We start from the raw sequence: 20,912 nt of genomic DNA on the forward strand, positions 1-20,912 counted from the left end.
TTAAGAATTTTTTACAAAGTGTTCACCCAACATTGTCTCACACCTTTGTTATTCGTACATAGCCAACATGTGGCAGCATATAATAAAACCTATGGTGATATTTTTAATCTAAGTACCTTAATTTAGTAAGGCAACTTTGCCTAACGTTAGTGGCTCCATAATATAGATATTTTTCTGTTTGCCCGAGAAGTGAAAGATCCCTGCTTTGATCCTGATTAGCTGCACAAATTACTAACATATGAAGCTGTCTGTTGTTATGAGCTCTTCTGAAAAAGGGAACCGCTGAAAGTGTTTTTTCTTCTTTTTTTAATGTTTTGACTTCCTGTGTACTTTAAGTATACATAAAACTGTGTTTTTGTCTTGTTTTAACCTATAATATTTGAAAACTTTAATCCCTTTGATTTATTTTAAACAACAACAAAAACCCACTTTCTCCGAGGCAGGTTGTTACCTGTCTGCCAGCCACTCCCATCTACGCTGAGCAAACATATCTCTACTTCCTGCTTTTCTCAGTTCTGCTTTTCCCTGCGCTCACTTTACTCATGTTGGATTTACATTTCTATTTTATGTATAGATGCAGTTGCAATTGTGCAGTCTGAGCCACACAGTTCCAGTTTGTGGACTTTGCTTTTTGCTCGATTTCTTTCTTCCCACCTGTTTGCTGTTTGTGTCTCACTGCTTACTTCACATCTCTCTCAGCAGCCTTTTCCAGCATTACTTTCAACAAAAGGTGAGTTTGAACTTTTAATCTGAATTTAATATCAGTGTCTCTGATTATATATGTATTAATGGAGACGTTTGTCACAATATCTAATCTTTAAAGCAGTATTGTCTGGTTAAATATTGCATTTTATCTTACAGTTTCATTTCTTGGTCATGGATGATTTCGTAAGAACCAAACTGGCTGAATGGGGGCTAAGTGAGTGGGTGGAGAAATTTAAAGGTAAAGTATTAACGTGAATCTGTGATGGGTACAGATATTGATCTTGATGGGATCTGTAAACTGTAAAACAGCTCAGATCTGTGCCCATAGCTTTTTCATTTATTTAGTATTCCTGAAACAAGTTAAGAATAATCTTGATCTCTGCAACTTTATTTTTAATTACAGATCAAGAAATTGATGCAGGAATTATTTGTGAGCTTGATGATCGAGAAATTGAGAATTTGATCACAAAAGCTGGACCAAGAATGAGATTCAAGAAGAACCTCAAGCTGTTAAAGGTAATTACATTTTTTTTAAACAATCATTGTTATTTTAGTGTACAGCGGTGAATTTTTGTTAGAATTATCTGGATATTGAAAAATGTGCTGGCAGTAATATTATGCAGTGTAATTTTTGTTAAATGTTTACTAATATGGATTTACAATGTTTTGATTGTACAGGAAAAACAAAACACAAATCAAGAAACAGTCAATTCTTTTCAAGTAAGTTACAAACTATTTTGTTGCCTTGAGATTTTCTATCTTTATCTATATCTATCTGTATCTATACGAGAAAGAAAACAATTTAGTACATGTTTAAGTGCTCATTGTATTTGGCTTTGCACTTTTTATCTGCAGCATGAAAAGGAGCATGAAGAAGCAGCTGATGTGATTCAGGTAAGGATTATACTGAACTTCAGACATATGAGCCAACTGCCTGAGACAAAGTAAAACTCCATTCTTTTGCCTTTAGGCATACAGTATTAATTTTAGTGACCTCCCATTAAGGTAACCAGTGTGTCACCAATTGGGGAAAACAGTTAGAGACATGAACGGGTTAGCAGTGTGCCCGGCCTTCTGTTTAATACTATGCTTCCTCCTCATCATCACCCAGTCATCTTGTTTCCCCGACTGCTCGGGACAATCTGCCAGAGGGAGCTAATGGGGCCTACGCTACCTTTAGCACGGGCTAAAGAGGCCTGGATAGCTATGGGATTTTTAAGGGTGCGAAGCAGAGTCTACAATTCTGTGATCCCGGCCTCCAGAGCTGCAGATAGGCTACATTTATTGCAAGTATCATTATTGCTGAAGGAGGCTGAGGAGTAACTAAACATCTGACACAATGAGCAGGAAAGTGCAGGAGGGACAGGTGAAAAGGCCATGCTGCTAATGAGTTGGCTATGGCCAAGCTAAGCTAGTGAACCACTGAAGACACAGTGAGTGAATACACAGAGTGTGTGAAGATTACACCTTGAAATAAGTTCTAAGTTTTTAATTAAATTGGCTACGCAGATAAGCTACATAAAAACATCAAGTGATGTTTTTATGTAGCTTATCTGCGTAGCCAATCACTTCTTGTTCCACACATAGTGCTATGTGTTGGAACAAGAAGTGATAGTTTACCGCAGAGAGCGAACACCAGCGACCCACTGGTGTTCGACAGCATCTCACTGGCAGTAATTATTTGTAGAGTAATTTTATTAATTCTTAACTAATATAATTTGAGTTGTTTTGATTGTGGCAGGAAGAACAAAACTCAAATCAGGAAACAGTCATTTCTTTTCAAGTCAGTTTAAAACATTTTTTTCCTTCAGATTGAATGTCCATACGACAAATACAATTTTAATACATGTTTAAGAGGTTAATATTAAACACTGCTTTGCACTTTTTATCTTCAGTGTGAACAGGAGCATGACGAAGCAGCTGATGTGGTTCAGGTAAGGATTATACTGAATTTCAGACATATGAGCCAACTGCCTGAGACAAAGTAAAGCTCCATTGGGACTGGGACTTAATTATGTAAAACAACTGTCTCGTCGGATCACTGATATTTAGTAAGAAAAAGGTTATTGTAATTTATTTTTCATCAGTCTGCTGGTTAATAAAAAATAACTGCATTTAAGTTTGTTGATTGTAAAACTTATATGTTAGTGTCCTTTAAATGCTGTTAAAGAGCAATGCCAGTGCAAATAGTAATAATTTCCTGTATAACTCATATTCATCCTCAGGTCTTGCCATCCACAAGTGATACAGGTGAGACACATGCATCTTATTTATTGCATCTCATATTAGTCTGTGTTTTAAAGGCACCAATATTTTTTGCAATCTACATAACTTTACTAAGAATAACTTTAAGTGCTGAGAGAAAACCGTTTTTTTGTTCTTATTTTTTGTTGTTGTTTTTATCCAATCAGGAAAGAGAAAATCAGACCTTCAAAGTGACACCATCAGGTTGCAGTCACCAGCTAAGCGACAACGTCTGTCTGTGCCAGGATTTGAAGGTATTTAGGTTTCTTACTAAACAGTGTCACAGTTTAAGGGTTAAACCTCTGTGCAGCACAATTTGTCCAACATCTTTGATGATAGAAATTACTTTTTCTTTGGGCTTTTGTCAAAATTTAACAGTCACATGATGCATGGGATATTAGGGTTGATTGGTAAGTGGTCACATTATGGTCCTGATATTCTCTAATTCACACACGTTTGTTTTTTTAACATGAGATTTTACATTTTCTGGTTATTCTAGTCTATAATTCCTTCTAAATAGTTCTTTACATTTATGCCAACAGAACCAGTCATACTGTCTGATGTGAAAAGCATCATGACATTTGTACATGCCAGACTAAATAAGCAAGACAAACTCAGTGATTTCTTAAAGTGAGTATTAAGGTTTTTTTTTCCTATTTTGTAATGTATGTAGCAACTGTAAAAGTCAAATGCAGTCTGTTTGTCCTAAAACAACACAACCAACATCTTTCATGCGGCTACCCCCCCCACACACACACACACACGACGGTGCCAGCTTTCCCTGAGAAACGATAACTCACTGACTCTCTTGCCCGATTCCGCAAGGCCACCTGCATTGGCTGCAGACTGTTGATTTTTGCCTAACTGGGAGAAAGGACACTTTCTCAGGCTGAACACAGGACACATATTCTCACACGCATGCACACACGTACACTGCCACTGATATGCACTCACCCCCCACCCTTCCCTGAACCCAATGCCTCCCATCCAATGTGGACAGCGGCTCAGCTTCGGATGCACGATACTTGTCTTGTTTGCCATGGTGTTAAGGTGGGAAAATATCAGAGCCTCTTTTGTGCTATGGAATTTTTGTTTTCTTCTCATACTGATTCCCTTTTGGGGACCAGTATGAGCAGAGTTTCTTTTTTTTTTCTCCTCGACTGCCCTTTTATGTTATACATTTCACTGTTTTTCCTTTATGCCACCTAGTCTGACCTGTCTCCTCAATGTGATGTTTGTGTATTGTATTTACGGTCAGCAAGGTCCAATTTTCAATACAGGCAACTGTAAGTGACAAAGATTCATTCATTCATGATTCAGTAGTAAACTAAAACTATCCAAGTTAAGACCAACAAAGACGGATATTTTTAGGAAGTTTTGGTGACTTAGCTACATTTTTGTCCTGTTCCTGGTATTTACCCATTCTTGGGGGAAACATTTTCACTTTAACTGACACAAAAAGGAAGGTGTGGATCAATTCAGTTTAATTCAGTTCAATTTTATTTATATAGCGCAAAATCACAACAGCAGTCGCCTCAAGGCACTTTATATCATTATTTATTAGATCAAAACAACATACAATAAACAATTAGTGTAACAAGTGTATAAAACTGAAATATATAGTGATAATTGATTGGAAAATCACTACCATGATTATAACTCTCTTTTAAACTCTCTTTTTTAAATCAATTAACTATATTTAAAATCTTGTTCAACAGAAAAAAGATCAGTGATTTGGAGACAGACAAGAGGGAGCTGGTTGGTGTCTTTGGTAAAACCGGGGCTGGAAAGAGCTCTTTGATAAATGCCATCATCAAAGAGAAGAATCTTTTACCCTCAGGAAGCATCAATGCCTGCACCTCAGTCATGATCAAAGTGGAAGCTAACAGAGGTAGCTTAAAGTATGAGGCAGAAATTGAGTTCATCGCAAAGGAGGTAAAATGAGTTCTCAAAGTTTGAAAATGTTTTTGAAGCTAAATCATGTGTTACACTGTAGTTCTTGGGGTTTAAGGCTGGGTACATACCTCAATAAATGGCATGTCATTTATTTTTGTAGGAGTGGAAAGAAGAGTTGTGGTCATTTCGTCAGTTTCTTGACAATAATAAAGATCAGAAAAAGGAAGATGATGATTATCATGATGCTGTTGAAAAGCTGTCAGCACTGTATGGAGAAGAATGGGAAAAGTCCTTTGAAAACCTCATGGATCGCAAATATTTCAAAGAAATTCCAGAATTTCTCCAATCCAGGCGGAAGATTTTGAGATGTGAATCAGTAAGACAAACTCATATTACTACTATAACAGACAGCCATGATAGACTACACACTGGGGATGCTGGGGAATGCACACAGGTGAAACCAGGACAACCTGGACACAAAAGGGAACTGACCAAATTAACAAAAGAGTTATGGAAACATAACTCACTTCTGAAAACAGAATGCAGCATAGATTCAAAAGTCTAAAAAACATAAAACACTGAAAACAGATCCAGTGATCCCAACGAAACAGATCTTACTGAGATCCCATAATGACATGTAGATGATCACATATCCAGAAAAAAAATCTGTTCTTGTAATAACTGTGGTTAACAGATCCCAAGACTGGTCCAGGTCCATTATGTAGAGCAGTGTTTCCCAACCACTCTGAGAAATGATCAGGTGTGCCGTGGAAGACAACTACCTGCTCTAATTAAACGGGTTACCAACTGCTAGTAAAAATGAAGAAGAAGAAATTACACAATAGTCATGCTGTGATTGAGACGACGTAGCACGTAATAACAACAGATAAATATTTGAAAAGAAAAAGTAGTAAATCTGACCTGGGTCCTGGAGAAAATTGTGACCCAGATGAAGGCCCTAGCATGAGTAGTGGTCAGAAGAAAGCTAAAAAGGTATATTGGAGACAAACTGCTATACCTGGTACGCGGAAAAATTATCAATATGTTATTTTGTCTTTTTTTCTTTGGTGGTGTGCCGTGTGATTTATCTGATGTGAAATATGTACCGTGGCTCCAAAAGGTTGGGAAACACTGATGTAGAGCATGATTTATTTATCTTTTTAAATCGCAGTAAGAACCTTTACCTCTTCACACGACAGTGATCAGTTCCTTGTTTTAACCTACTTACCCTTTTTAAATCGCTCTGTAGAAATTCACTGCTGAGCAAAGTCAACAAAGTGGCCACAAACTTTAGTAAATCAGTGCCTGACAGTCGGTTGTGTCAGGAATGGCATAAAGTGGTGTAAAACCCTGACAGTCAAAACATGCCAAGTTATCCGCTGTAGTGGTCCCTTGTAAATAAGGGAGCACCCTAAAGTAGCTTATTAATGTCCCAAAGTGGTGGACAACTGCAAAATACACAGATCAAGTAGTTTCTGCCCATAGTAATACTAACTGTTTGAGACCAAGAGTGTACTTAGTGTGATTTTAAATACAGAATAAAAACTTTTAAATAAATCATAAAAATTTATTTTAATTTTGGTTTTGAATAATAATTAGGCACTTTCTTGAAACTATAAAATGGTTGATTGTTCTAAAAAGGATTTCACATGACCTGAATTTTTATGTCACTGACTTTTTAATGGTTTTTGTAAAGCACTTTTTGTGAGGATTGAAATTAAACTGCACTGCTTTTTTTATTTATTGCAGGCTAATGAACTTTCTGCAAAATGTGTCAAGTACACAAGAAGTGAGTCAAAACAAGGAGAAGGCAATGAAGGAAAAAAGTGGTTTTGGCCACTGGTGAAGTGTGTGACTGTCAGGGTGCCAAACAATCCTTTTCTCCAGCATGTCACACTTGTGGACCTTCCTGGAAATGGTGACTGTAACAAGAGCAGAGATCAGATGTGGAAAGGGGTAATTCACATTTACTGCTCTTTGCTTATACTGTGTTGTCTGTAAACAGTCATCTTTCTATTAAGCACTGAGACATGTTATTCTCCTTTCAGATAGTTGGAGATTGTTCTACTGTGTGGATTGTGACTGAAATTAGTCGAGCAGCATCAGAGAAAGCAGCCTGGGGGATCCTGGAAAGTGTCAGTAGTCTGATTGGAAATGGTGGCGAATGTCAGCAAATTCACTTTATCTGCAACAAGTCTGATCTTCTTGATGATTCTGATGATCTGTAAGTAAATTTTGCATGCTGATCAACTACACAGTGTTTTCATGTAAGATAAACCCCGGCTAGAATGAAACACAGAGTTGAGTCTTTGTTGTAATGAATGCAGAACATTTGGGTCAAAATGAGTCTCAGAGGCAGATACAATCATATAAAGTTTACTGAAGATGGTGGACAGAGTAACAAAGAGGGGGGGGGGGGGGGTAGTGGAGAGGGGGGGGGAATTTACACTGTCCTTTAGCAACAAAGTTAAAGTAGTTGCTGTGACAAAAAAAAACATTTATATGTAAACATGTCAGTGTGTGGTGACATCACGATCCAAATAAACATGCTGGCCTTTCTCTGAGTGCTTTAGAATAAATGGTACCAATCTCTGATATTTGCGAGTTTGTTTGTTTTTTAAACAATCAAAATAAATATGTTTAACAAATAAAGTCATATCATCATAAATGACTGGACCTGTGAGGCAGACTCGCACAATTGAAGCTCAATAGGTTTATTTTCAATGAAACAAATATAAGCAATGAACTGGTGAATTAGTGGAGAGCACCACCCTAAGGTGGTGGTCTGGGGGAGAGTATGCAATGACTGGCAGTAAATATTTTGGTGAGAGGCTCTGACAACCCAGGTTAGAAAGTAGGAGTATGAGAGGATATTACCCAGACCAGACATTTAAAACTAGAATGCAACAAACTGGAGAACCACCACCATCAGGCAGAGAAACATTGCCACAGCCAGTTTTTTTTTTCTCAAAGATATTTTTATTCATTTGAAGCAGCAAAGAAAATCAGATTTGTTAATTGTTAAAGAATTGTTAAACAGCAAACAAGTAAGTTTCACAGTGACTGTTTGAACTGAAATACTAGAATACAGATTAATGACACACTCACATGTCTTATAATTGGTTTTATCAGTTTACCCCCTGCCCATACCTATAATGCTGGAAGTCGGGTTCGCAACCTGGAGGCTGGAAAAGTATTTCAGGAATTGCCCCCACACCTTGTAAAACTTACCGCTGTTATTGCTAATCGCATACCGGATCTTTTCAAGGCTCAGATAGTACATGAGGTCCCTCAGCCATTGAGCCTGGGTGGGCAAAGGGGCACTCCTCCATCTAAGTGGGATTGCACGTCTAGCTACAAGGGAGGCGAAGGAGAGCATGCAATGCTGTGATGAGGTCAACCGTGCATCAGCCTTCCCAGTGGTGCCAAAAAGCGCAACTAATGGATTAGGATCCATATGGTGTCCAAGAATTAGGGACAAAGTTTGAAATATATCTCTCCAGAATCCTTCAAGGCTAGGGCACGTCCAGAACATATGGATAAGGGAAGCCTCCGCACTCCCACACTTATCACAAGTGGGGTCAACATTTGGATACATACGAGATAGTTTGACTTTGGAGAGATGGAACCTATGCACAACCTTAAATTGTAAAAGACAGTGGCGAGCACATAGGGATGTGGAGTTCACTAACTTGAGTATTAAGTCACATGTAGGGATGAGTATTGATAAGATTTTCACGATTCCGATTCCATTTTCGATTCTGTTTAACGATTTGATTCTTTATCAATTCTCTTATCGATTCTTTTTAAAAAAGGAGAACAGGTCGATTATATATCTTCTCTTTGAACAAGATAGAAATTTAGGAGTAACATGGCCTTACAAACCCAACAGTGAGATCTTAAGAGATCCACAGCCTATGGCTCTTCAATGGAGTGCCACAGGGTCCCCAGGAAAAAAAATTGTAAATGTAAAATAATAAAATAAATATTCTTCTGTAGCAATAACAAAGTATAACATAAATTATTCTTTAGCAATTACACAAGAATATCCACTAATGTCCCTGCCTACAATTAAACACATTCACTTACTGAAAATCGGGGCATCTGCTGTGGCAAATGGGTGCAAGCCTTTGATCACAAACTTAGTCACTGCTCAGTGACATTCGTCTATACTGGCCTGAAAGGAGACGCTACCAGTAGACTGCAGCGAGAACTGCCAGCATCTGAGCCAGCCAGACTCTGTCTGTCTCTTTCATCATGGTCACCTAAATGCAGCGCACAGTAATGGCAGGTTTTGTAATAAGGCAGATTGTACTAACATAATATGCACTGTTAGTTGATTATTTACCTGCCGCATTAACGGGAGAGGACATGCAAACATTACCGCTGCTGCTGCGTTGAGATTCACGAGTCCGGAGCGGAATTTAAAACACGGCATTCATTTAAGGTCATCGTGTGTTTTGTGAGCAAATGCTTTTGCATATTCGTAGTGTTTCCTCCCTTAAATGAAATATCTACTTTGCAAGTATTGCAAGTTGCCCTTTTGTCATCCATTCTCGTAAAGTATAACCAAACTTTTGAGCGTTAGGCGCCATGTTTCCTGCCAGGTAAATGACGCTCCATAACGTGGTGACGTCATTCGGGGCGACTGGAATCGATAAGGGAATCGTTTGCAAAAACGGCAAACAATTCCAAGGAATTGAAACAGTGGGAACCGGTTCTCAACAACGTGTGGATTTTCTAAGCCGATAAGAAGGGGTACTCTATTACAAGGTGTAATAACACTGTAGGAGCACTTCTTCATCCCCCCAGTAACTCAGTCTATGCTCCAGAGTGCACTAGGGTTACTGCGCGCTTGTAATATAGTGCCCCTTTTTATCGGCTTAAAAAATCTATACGTTAAATTTAGTAAAACTAAACTTAGATAGTGTAACTTTTCATGTAATTTTACATAAATAGGGAAAACGTGGAGGAGCTCGGTAGCTTCTAAAAGGAGCAAAAAGTGGAGGTAGTTGGAATATATGGGAGAGCCTTTCTCTCGCACAAAGACAAGACAGGTATGCATCAACTCTTCAAAGCTAAGGTAAGAACATATCTCAGTATGTAAAATCAGTGAACTACTCCTTTAAGCCCTGGTTTTGCCATCCACTAAAAACAAAAAAAGACAATTACAAACACAATAATGACTTCCTGAACTTGAGAAAAAGCTGCTCAATGAAGAGTGAACATTCAATGTATCTATGCACACATTGAAAGCTCATTTTTTAGCCTTTGGAGTTTTGGAGGAGGATCGTTTCGTCCCAGATTCAGCATAATCTGCTGGATAAACAGGAATGTATTCTTCATGCACTTTGGGTACTCCAAGTGGAGTGCATAAGTCAGTCCAAACAGGAGACACATTGCCAAAGGAAGACTGCAGATGGAATCCATTACCACATTGCCCTCTAGAAGGATCCCCAGCTGGGAGGGGTTCAGTTCTTGCTCTGGACTAACGTTTTCACCATTGAAGATGATTCCTATTGGGATTTCAAGGTCACCATCAGCAGCATTCTACAGAGGGGGGGGGGGGGGACTGTGAGTTAACCTGTTGGTGGAGAGTAACACAAGTATAAAAGGTCAAAGTATTGTATTTCTATAAATGCTGTTTATTATTTAAGTACAAGTTAATTGTTCAAATAAAAAAAAAATTAAAAAACAGGAAAATTTGGGGAATCTGTAAGGCTTATTGTCATTATACAACTGTATAATGAAGTTTGTCCTCTGCATTTGACCCATTCTTCAATGTTGATAAGGCAGCAACCCGTCAAGAGAATGGGTTTTTGTAGGCACATTCTGTAGGCACAGAATGCTTTCAGTTTGTCAAATGAAGTGCTATTTGTCACATCCAAACCTCAGTAAAGTGTTAAGTCCAGAGAGAGGAAAAAACACAAGTTTTTCTGAAACACGAGTCCCGTTTGCAGAGTTCAGTACGATGTACTGCACGGAGCAGCGAGGGCCGAAGACGAGACGCTGCTCAGCTCTGTATGGCGCTGCAGCGGCGCACATGTTAATAAAGTAAACTTTACGAGAGGCCGTACAGGTGCAGAGGAGCGGTGTTCAGCCCCTCGAGCCTCAGCGAGGGGCTGAGCGTCAGAGTGCGGCTGTGCAGAGAATAATGACAGGTTTATTTGTCCGTGTGAACGGCTGGAGGTGCCCGGCCGTGCTCTGGTCCTCCTCCTCTGACCGGGGCCGGAGTCCGGACCCGGGCTAACCCTGAACACGGTTTGGATGTGCTCACATCACACAATGGAACCGCGCGGTTTGGATGGACGAGGAAGATGCTAGAACCATTACGCATGAGCAGGGGTTAAGGCTGTGAGGGTTACAGCCTTAAAACATTTATAATAAATACTTTTCACTACTTTGCGGATTTCACTTATTGCGGGTTGTTTTTGGGACGTAACCCCCGCGGTAAACGAGGGTTCACTGTAGATTGAATTAGCGTGCACATTTGCATAATGTAACATGCAACTATTTTTGCTTAAAGTTGAAATACAAAGATTTAACTCACCAGTTTGCGTGGAGGTTTGAGGAAAAGTACTCCCTATCGACTGTAGACTGAAACAAACATGTCCAATCCCAGGCAAAACCACCAAAAACGACTTGTCTTAATTTTTCCTGACAAACAAGTCCAGACGTCTCTTCGGTTCCAGTGCCGGGAAAAATATGGGAGGGGCAACAAAAACTTAAAAATAGTGAAAGTGCTTTCAACTAAACATGATCAGTAAACATCAAATTTACTTTTATTATTTGAGTGTTGAGTTTAAAACTTATTCTCTTATAAAAAATTGAACTTAAACTATTTATTAGAATAAACTTAAAATAGAAAGGACCATGTTAAATGTATTCATTTTAGTGCATCACATGCAAAACAATATAGGTTAAGTGCAAAAAGCTTCCACCAATGAGTTCTGTCTGACACAGTTATATGATTTTAGTTTTACAAAGAAAATTAATTACCATCAGTGATTATAGCTAAACCATTTGAATGCAAATAACTTTTGGGATTACAGTGTAGACCCGAATTATACAGAAAATTAGATACAGCGGTAGAACTACAATATTACAGATTTTAATTTTAGTGCCTTAAACCACAGGAATACTGTGATATTCAGACTCTTTTCAGGTTTAAGGATTCAATTTATGTTTTTCTTTCAATAGCAGATTTTCTTTCCCTTGTAGTAAATTTGAATATTACAATTTAATGTCTTTAGTCATGATTCATTTATATTCATGATGCATTTGTCAGTTTTATTCTTGAGACCTTTATAGCACATGACTTATGTATACCATGTTCTTACATTTCTAACATAAATATTATTTAGTGTAATACAATGGTTTAATTTGGTTGTCATGAGTAATAAAGCAGCAGCAAAAAAATACGTCTCTGCTTCTGCTTTAGCTATCATATCATATTGTTTTCTGTTGTTTCTATTCTGTATTGTTTCTATAGCTGTAAGATGGAAACATGATTTTTCAAATCCTGATCTTGTTTTTTCTGACACTAAAAATAAGCTACCTGCCAAAAAGTATTTTGTAGCACCACAGTAGTTTGTAACATACAAAAAAATTATCTATGAATTGTAAAGACTGAACCACAAACCAAGTCAAATGATTGTGGATCCTGCTTCCTCTGAAGGTGTTCTTGTCTGGGTGGCCTTATAGGTCATCTACAAACCTCCAGTCACATGTCTTATCAGCAGCTCTCTTCTATAATCTGTGTACCTAGTAACTAACTGGGTTAAAGTTTAGTGGCCTGTAAAATAGGGCCCAAGGATCTGTTAACTTTTATAGCCAAAGTAACCTTTTTTAACCTTTTTTGTTATATTACAATATTACAGGTGTCATCGACCTGGGTCTGAGCGACCCAGGGTCCACAAGCAGTTGGGGTCTCATTTTATATATTTTTCTGCACTGTGCTGCCTTTCCCAAGCATGTTCATGCTTGTGTGTGTATAGGGAGGTGAGACTCCATGTCAGTTTCCTAGAGTTACAAGTTCAGAGTGTATATGCCTGCTGATAAAGTGTCCTGACGGCTGCCGCTATTATTTCCCCCCCAGGACTAGCGTGGAACGGTAGAGAACAGCAAGCTCGGAGACTGCAGAGACACGGGAGCGGAGAGCACTAACACGGACATTTTGGGAGAAGACACTGCACGGGAGTCGACGGAACGCACTGGAATGTATTGTTATGTAACATCTCTTCACTGTAAATAAACGCACTGCTTTCATCGCATCTTACCAAGTGTGGTAAGAGGAAGAAGGGGGGAAGATGGGCATCCCATCCTGTTGTTTCTCTCGCATGTGAATATACTTTCCTTCATACACTTCATGTATAATCACATATATTCTATTAATTACACATGAATCTTCTGCATTTACTAATCACAACACACTTAATATAACTTCTTTCTTAATCATACATGGGAAACTCAGAGATTCTCACATCTCTCAGACTTCCACAATCTCACGCAGAAACACAAGGATGAGCAGCGTAGTCAAAAACACTCGTGGAATCTGGGTGAAAAAGTCAGGTATGAAAATAATTTCATTATCCAAACTACACTTTCTATTTCATCATGTTGATTAAATTTAAACACGATTAACCGTTAGCAAAATAACATCTAAGTAAACTCAGTTTTATCACTCTGCATCACGATTCCCATAAAAAGGCTGGATGCTAAGTCCTTTTACTCCACTTTTAGAGATGAACCGAGGGATCTCATTCTCTTTGGCACTTTGAATATGGAAGGAAAATCATTTGTTTTAGTTCTATAATCACATCACAAACTGCAGATATTTTTATGTGGCCCCACAAATGTATGTTTTCATATGCTGTCCCTTTTTGTGTTTTACAATCTAAATAAACTAACAGTAAAATGAATAGCACAGGGAGGAAAAGAAGGCATGTTTGTGTGAACCACAATTATTTTATGTAGCGATACAACATTTGAGCATGTTAAATACGCCATTCTAAAAACACAAACACTGATTAAGCAACAATTTTCAGCCAAGATTTATAAATTCTTTTTCCTTCTAACTGTCAGTGAATCTACTACCTATACACCATAATTCAGCAAGTCAAACATAACAGTTGCATTTATCTATTGTGGGATGGTTGTGGCTGGGCTGATGACTGTGACAGAACAGAGTGGCAATTTCTATTTTTATTAATACTTTTGAGGATTAAAGATGGTATTAATAATTTTTTTTTTTAAAAGTGTTCATCACCCAACATCGTTTCACTCCTCTGTTAAAAAGTAAAGCAAAAAAAGTAAAAGAAAACACAAAAAGCAAAAAGGAAGAACCTGGATATAAGAAAGTATTTTTCAAAGAAACCTGTAAGTCACTTAAAGTCAAGTTTACTCATAAAATGTGTGCGTCATAATAACGTTACAGGCTATGCTAGGCTTTGGCCCACATCAGTCTAAAATTGTATGTAACTATGAATAACGTGTTTTGGAAACTAACTGCACAACAGGCAGCACTATTAGTTATCTCAGTCTCCAAGAATAACATATCTAATTTTGATTGAAACTGTCAGAGAAAACGGCAGCCTCGAGCAAACCAGGATATTAGTTTACAGAGGCTGTTAAAGTTATGTCTAACGTTAAAATATTGGTGACACAATAATTTCATCCTAATGGTACTGACATATTCATAGGGTTCATTTTTGAGACAAAATGTCATGAGGTAGTCATGATTTTGCAAATATTCCACCTTGTAGTGCAGTTTGCACAAATTGTTTTAAAAATGCACTCACCCTACAAACATTACTGATGAGTCAAGATCTGCACAAATTGACAGAAACACTGAAGCTACACATTTTATTATTATTGTGATGTATGTCCTATTTGTCAGGTGACAGAAGAACCAACACAAAGCTCAGAGAGTAATGTTGATACAAGATCACAGGTGAAGTTGGATGATGACTTGTTGGTTCATTACTGTATTTGAAGCACATGTGTGACTGCATGTATTTGGAATGTCTCACTGTTATTCATCAGGTGACAGAGGCAGTTCTGCCATGTTGTAGCTCGGACAGAGGTGAAGAGGCGAGGTCACAGGTGACTGGCTGATGGTTTGGTGCTATAGATTAACTAGTATTTATTATCATGACAATTGTTAGGCTGCTGATGTAAATTGATTCATTAGTGTATATTTGACAAAGAATCTGAATTGACATGTCTCACTTTTTATATGGCACGAATCAATGTGTTATTTTATCAGGTGGCAATTTGTCCTAGTGCAGTCAGAGGGGAGGAGCCAGGGCCAAAGGTGAGGCACATCAAGCACATAATAATAATTTTGTGGTAATCTTAGATGAGTAGTCTTATGGACAAAAACCACCAGGTCATTCAGTGTTTCCTTAGTGCTAATGTATAAGACATGTTGGTGTACTATAACTGAAGTAATGTTTTTAAGTCCTTTTATAACACAACCATTTCCTGAAGTCATTTTCTCATGCTCTCTTCATGCTCTTTACATTAATTCTTTCACATTAATGTGCTTCACACGACCACAGATGCACAGGCATTCAGTATGGACTTTGTTTCAGAAATGACTCAAAAAATAAATTAATAAGACCAAGAAATAAAATAGAATGAAAAATAATATAAGACATTTTATAGATACAGATACAGAGAGAGAGAGACAAAAGCAAAAACAATATTTGGCCTGAAACTAGGTCAACCAAAGAGACACAGAGACTGACATGATTTAAATTTTATGGAATTTAATTCATGATACTGTTAAACTAAGTCAACTTAAGCCATAAGTCTATATATGAGCGTCTTTTCTGTTGTTTGCTTTACCGATGTTTCATGAACCAGTAAACAAGTTCAACATGGTTTCAAACAAGGATCCTACTTAGATATTTAATTCTGGCGTTTGGTAAGGTAATAAAGCCACATATTAACAGTGGTGTTTATTTTTCAAAAATAGATAAAAATCATTTACTGTATTTACACATCTTTTTTGGAAATTATTTGAATTTACTCTGAATACCACCACAAATCCAGAGTGAATAAGCATGCCAACCAATTTTTTTCAGTCATATTTAAAGTAATAAGAATTTAATTTTAATCATTTTTTACTTGGCAGGATACAAACATTCTTGAGCAAACCAATCTGTATTATATTCAACGGGCTTGTCAAATTCCAACATTAAGTAGAATAAGTCTCATTTATTAGTCTCATCAGCCATTAGACAATATTATAGAATAGAATAGAATTCAATAGAATTCAACTTTATTGTCATTGCACATGTCACAGGTACAGGGCAACGAAATGCAGTTTGCATCCATCCAGAAGTGCTTTAGCCATGATATAGATATATTACAATATATATTAGCAATAATATAGATATGTAAGTATATTACAGAAATGGGTCTATTATGTTATAATGTACACGGTATGAAGTATGTTGTGATTCATAACTTATGAATATTCTATAACTATAAGTATGCACAGGCTATGAACAGGATATAAATATGAAAAAAAACTATACAGAATATGAAATAAAAAAACTATACAAGAATCTGAGATATACAGTTATACAGAAATGTGAACTATGCAGGTTATAAACAGTTGTAGGATTAAAAATTATCGTATGTACAGAATGATTATTTACACAGAGCTATACAGTAGTGCAGTTAAGATAAGTGACATATGTGGATAATTTCTACAGAGACTATATAAAGTGCTAGTGGTTGTGAGTGGTGGTTCAGTCCATGTTATTATTGTGTGTTTGAGGGTACAGTTGTCCATTGTGTGTGTAGGTGGTTGTGGGTGTGTGTATGTTCAGTCCATGAGTTTAACGTGGGTCAGATGTCAGGAGGCAGAGTTCAGGAGTCTGATAGCTGTGGGGAAGAAGCTGTTCTGGTACCTGGTGGTCTTAGTCCGGAGGCTCCTGTAGCGCCTCCCAGAGGGCAGGAGGGTGAAGAGTCCATGTGATGGGTGACTGGGGTCTTTGATGATTTCCCCAGCCCTTTTCAGACACCGCTTCCTGTAGATGTCTTTTATGGCAGGAAGTGGTGCTCTGGCGATGCGCTGGACAGTTTTCACGACCCTCTGCAACGCCTTCCGGTCCGAGGCAGAGCAGTTCCCGTACCAGACTGTTATACAGTTGGTCAGGATGCTCTCGATGGTGCAGCGATAGAAGTTCACCAGGATGTCTGAGGACAGGTGGTTCTTCCTCAGAGTCCTCAAGAAGAAGAGGCGCTGGTGAGCCTTCTTGACCAGCTTGGAGCAGTTGGTCGTCCAGATGAGATCCTTGGAGATGTGGACTCCCAGGAACTTGAAGCTGCTCACACGCTCCACAGCCGTCCCCTTAATGTGGATGGGTGGATGTGGGTCAGCATTCCCCCTGTAGTCCACGATGAGCTCCTTAGTCTTCTCGGTGTTAAGCAGCAGGTTGTTTGTGTCGCACCACTCAGCCAGACGATCCACCTCCTCCCTGTAGTCGGCCTCATCGTTGTCACTGATGAGGCCAATCACCATGGTGTCATCTGCAAACTTAATGATGGTGTTAGAACCATCAGCAGGTCTAACACTAATTATGAGGTGATATGAAGTTTTTATCTCAGTAATAGTAATCTGTATCAGGATACAATAAACCACATTTATCCACTCGCCCTGGATTTTTAGCATGAATGCACAAAATGTTTATATGTCACAATAATTTGCATTTCATTTTGAATAGAGGTAAACTGACATGTATGAAAATTACTTAGTGAATGCAAAGTTGGGAAAGGCAAGCTTGTGCCTGTTTACTAATAATCTAGGTCTGTTTCCTACAGGCACATATGGTAATTAGTGATATAATCCTACATTGCACTGATTACATTATGTCCACACTGTCACACCAAAATGGTAAATGGTAAATGACCTGTATTTGTATAGCGCTTTTACTAGTCCCTAAGGACCCCAAAGCGCTTTACACATCCAGTCATCCACCCATTCACACACACATTCACACACTGAATAAAATGACTCCAAACTGTTTAAAAAGCCAACCATTCACATCCATGCATTTACACCTAACATCCCTCAAGAAGAAGGCTTTGAGCTGAGTTGTCCTTTCCACTTCCACAAAGATATTCCTTGATGCACTGTCAGGAATCATCCTGCTGTCCTCTGCATCACGTTTGATATAAAACAGCTGGACCACAATGACTGAAATAGCCGAGCACACACAGTTGGATGTGCAAACACAGTTCTCTTTAAACCTGACGATGAACTGTATTTCTCCATAGCAGCCATTCTTGAGTTTTATGACACAGTCTGTTCTGTCTGCCTCTTCATGGTTTACAGAGAAAACAGTATTTCTGTTGATGAAGCTGTCAAAGGCTTCCACTGATCTGAATGAAACCAATCGATTTAAAAGCTTTTCTATTGCTAGTTTTATGGATCCTGTGATATGCAGATGGAGTGAATTTCCAAGCAGATTGTAACAATCAGTGGTTTCATTTACTGGTGAAATTCCCCAACCCAAAACCTGGATTGGGGTCATAAACAAAGCAACGAAGGTGGCTTGGCAGGCACTGCCAACTGAGAAACTTGTCTTAAATTTTTTTAAGGTTGTAGTTTATGTTGCTAAGTAGGGCCCTTAAATTTGCGCTGTTCCTCTGATGGAGGCTTTAACATTCGGAAATAAGAGTCCATTTGTGAAATCTGTTGACCTACATACCAGTCTTTCTTGGAGTTCTCTGAGTTCAGCCACAATCCAATAAGTTGCTTAGTCACACCAACTAAAACTGAGTGCATATATTCTGGTACAAATCCAAACACAATGTCAAACAAAGGAAGTCTGGAAAGTAAGGACATTCCCTTTACTCCACACTCTGAGGTGTTTTCATGGGAGCTTTCAGCCTCTCTTGCATTTTCAACAAACATAATTTTTGATCTTGATGCTTGTTTAGTTTCATCATATCGGTTTGTTCTCACAGATCCTGAGCCTTTTGTTACCACTGTGCCAGGGTGTAAACACCAGTCACAACCATATTCTCCATTGAATTGTTTGCAATTCCGGAGAAGTGGCCTCGCCACAGCGTCAGAGGAGCAAACCAAGCAGAAGACTTTTGATGAATGAAGAGTGCCTCTGCTGTCTCTCCACTGAAATTGATTATCTGGGATTAATTTTCTAAGGAGATTCTGGTACATCATCCCATCCATCACATCTTTAATGTTATCATGCTCATCTTTAACTGTTTTAGGTAACAACTCAGTGCTGTGGTTCTCAAGGATACCTTTCAGGAGATCTTTCAGGGATGAGTACAGAAAGAAGTTTCCATTTTGAATGATACTTGCTTTGCTGAACACTGAGGCACAGTGAGAACAACAAGAATCAGGATTGTTTCCCATGAAGATTTTACACACCTGACAGTAAATGTGGTTGGACTTTGTCCTCGAGCTACTGTTGCCCTGGAGCAAATTGGCTCATTACTCTGAAAAGATAAACAGACATGTTTTCTATACACAAATAATATTAGTATAACAAAACAATTTGAGAAGAAACATCAATATTCCTTCATCTTGTGTTGTCAATTGTTGAAACAAACTCCAAATAAAATGGAAAAATGTTGTGGTCCTGCATGTAAAACAAGGCCAAAACATCAGCCAGGCCTACCTATACTCTTAATATTTCATATTCAATTGATGAAGGTGCATTTCAGATATGCATATTCAAACAAATTTGAAGCTGTTTGCATTTTTTAGCTTCATTATTTATTGCTCCTCTTAATGCAGCTTTATGAAGACAAAATGTTTGTTTGCAGATAAAATCATTGTAAATCACTGAATTTTCAACCAGTTTAAAAGTATCTTTTCTGACTTCATTTCTTACCGTGTCTTTGCCATCTGTTTTGTCAGACGCTGAAGCAGATTCCAAATGTTGAGGAAAAATGTTTGGCTCCTGCGTGAAAACAAATACCAAATAATCATTCAGACAAGGCACAGGCCTTCATGATGTTTACTCACAGTTTGTGAAATACTGATAGTTTCCATACAAATATTGTGCCACAGTTCCAAAATGCTTTATTTAAATAAAAATTATTTATGATATCTTGTTTAATCTCTCCACTTACCTTTACTGTCATCAACATGTTGACAAAAGCATAACTTTTTTCATTGGCACTAAAACTATAGAGACTAAAGATCTTATGCTTCACCATCTGCATACTTTATTCTTCATACGAAGAAACAAAAACAACTGAACTTCTCTAACCTCCATTTGATCACAGACATCCCTAGTTTCTCAAGCACGCCCTACCATCCTAACACATCCTGTTTCCCCTAGGATACCTTCATCTACCTGCTACATTACATAATTTACAGAATCAACTGACCAATCAATCCATCATTACAAAATTGTATTTATATCATTCACACAAAACTTCGATACAATCAGCACATGAAAATTGAGACTATATGTGTTGTCTCCTATTTCACCACTAGATGTCACTGAAACAAAGCTTTGAATGAATGAACCAATTTTCAACAGGACTGATGAAGTGGTTCAGTAGAGGGTTCATTGTTTCATTTGCACATCACTAGGCAGGAGTTGGACCCAAATGCAGTGTTCGGAAGTCGGAGAGGTAAACTAAAAAGTGACCTTATTAACTTCAACTAAGTGCAAAATAATTCAGTTAAAAACAAAAACAAAAGTCTTTTAGTCTTCCTCACAGGTACTCTAAAACGGCGGCCGGAAGGCAACAACTCAAACTCACTGTGAAGTGGATGGTTCAAACAATTAATAATAGAATGAGCCTTCATCGTCAGGTTACCAAACCAGGCAGCAATACAAAAAGACATCACAGATTCAATAAAACTTCTATAAAACAAAGACAACATCTCAAATGAGACATTAAAAGATCTAATTTTCCTTAAAAAGAACAGTCTTTGTTGAACTTTTTTAGTAGTGGCATCAGCATGAGATTCAAAACACAGTTTATGGTCAAGTACCACACCTAGATATTTATAACTCTCAACTATCCCAATATCGGCAGTTTTAATGACAGTAGGTGATGAG

The 20,912-nt window shown here is 38.0% G+C and overlaps 1 protein-coding gene across 1 annotated transcript; it reads left to right on the top strand.

Moving 5' to 3' along the window:
* The first annotated feature begins 436 nt into the window (after nt 1-436).
* Nucleotides 437-13,159, top strand: LOC113020769 (uncharacterized). Its single transcript, XM_026164994.1, has 14 exons — nt 437-730; nt 862-943; nt 1,109-1,221; nt 1,384-1,425; nt 1,561-1,599; nt 2,601-2,639; nt 2,931-2,955; nt 3,117-3,203; nt 3,492-3,579; nt 4,668-4,884; nt 5,006-5,221; nt 6,595-6,801; nt 6,894-7,069; nt 12,944-13,159. Exons 1-14 carry the CDS (start codon nt 575-577, stop codon nt 12,960-12,962), a joined length of 1,506 nt encoding a protein of 501 aa, XP_026020779.1. The 5' UTR covers nt 437-574; the 3' UTR covers nt 12,963-13,159.
* Nucleotides 13,160-20,912: the final 7,753 nt, after the last annotated feature.

The sequence above is a fragment of the Astatotilapia calliptera genome, chromosome 4, assembly GCF_900246225.1.
Source record: "Astatotilapia calliptera chromosome 4, fAstCal1.2, whole genome shotgun sequence".
NCBI classification, from domain to species: Eukaryota; Metazoa; Chordata; class Actinopteri; order Cichliformes; family Cichlidae; genus Astatotilapia; species Astatotilapia calliptera.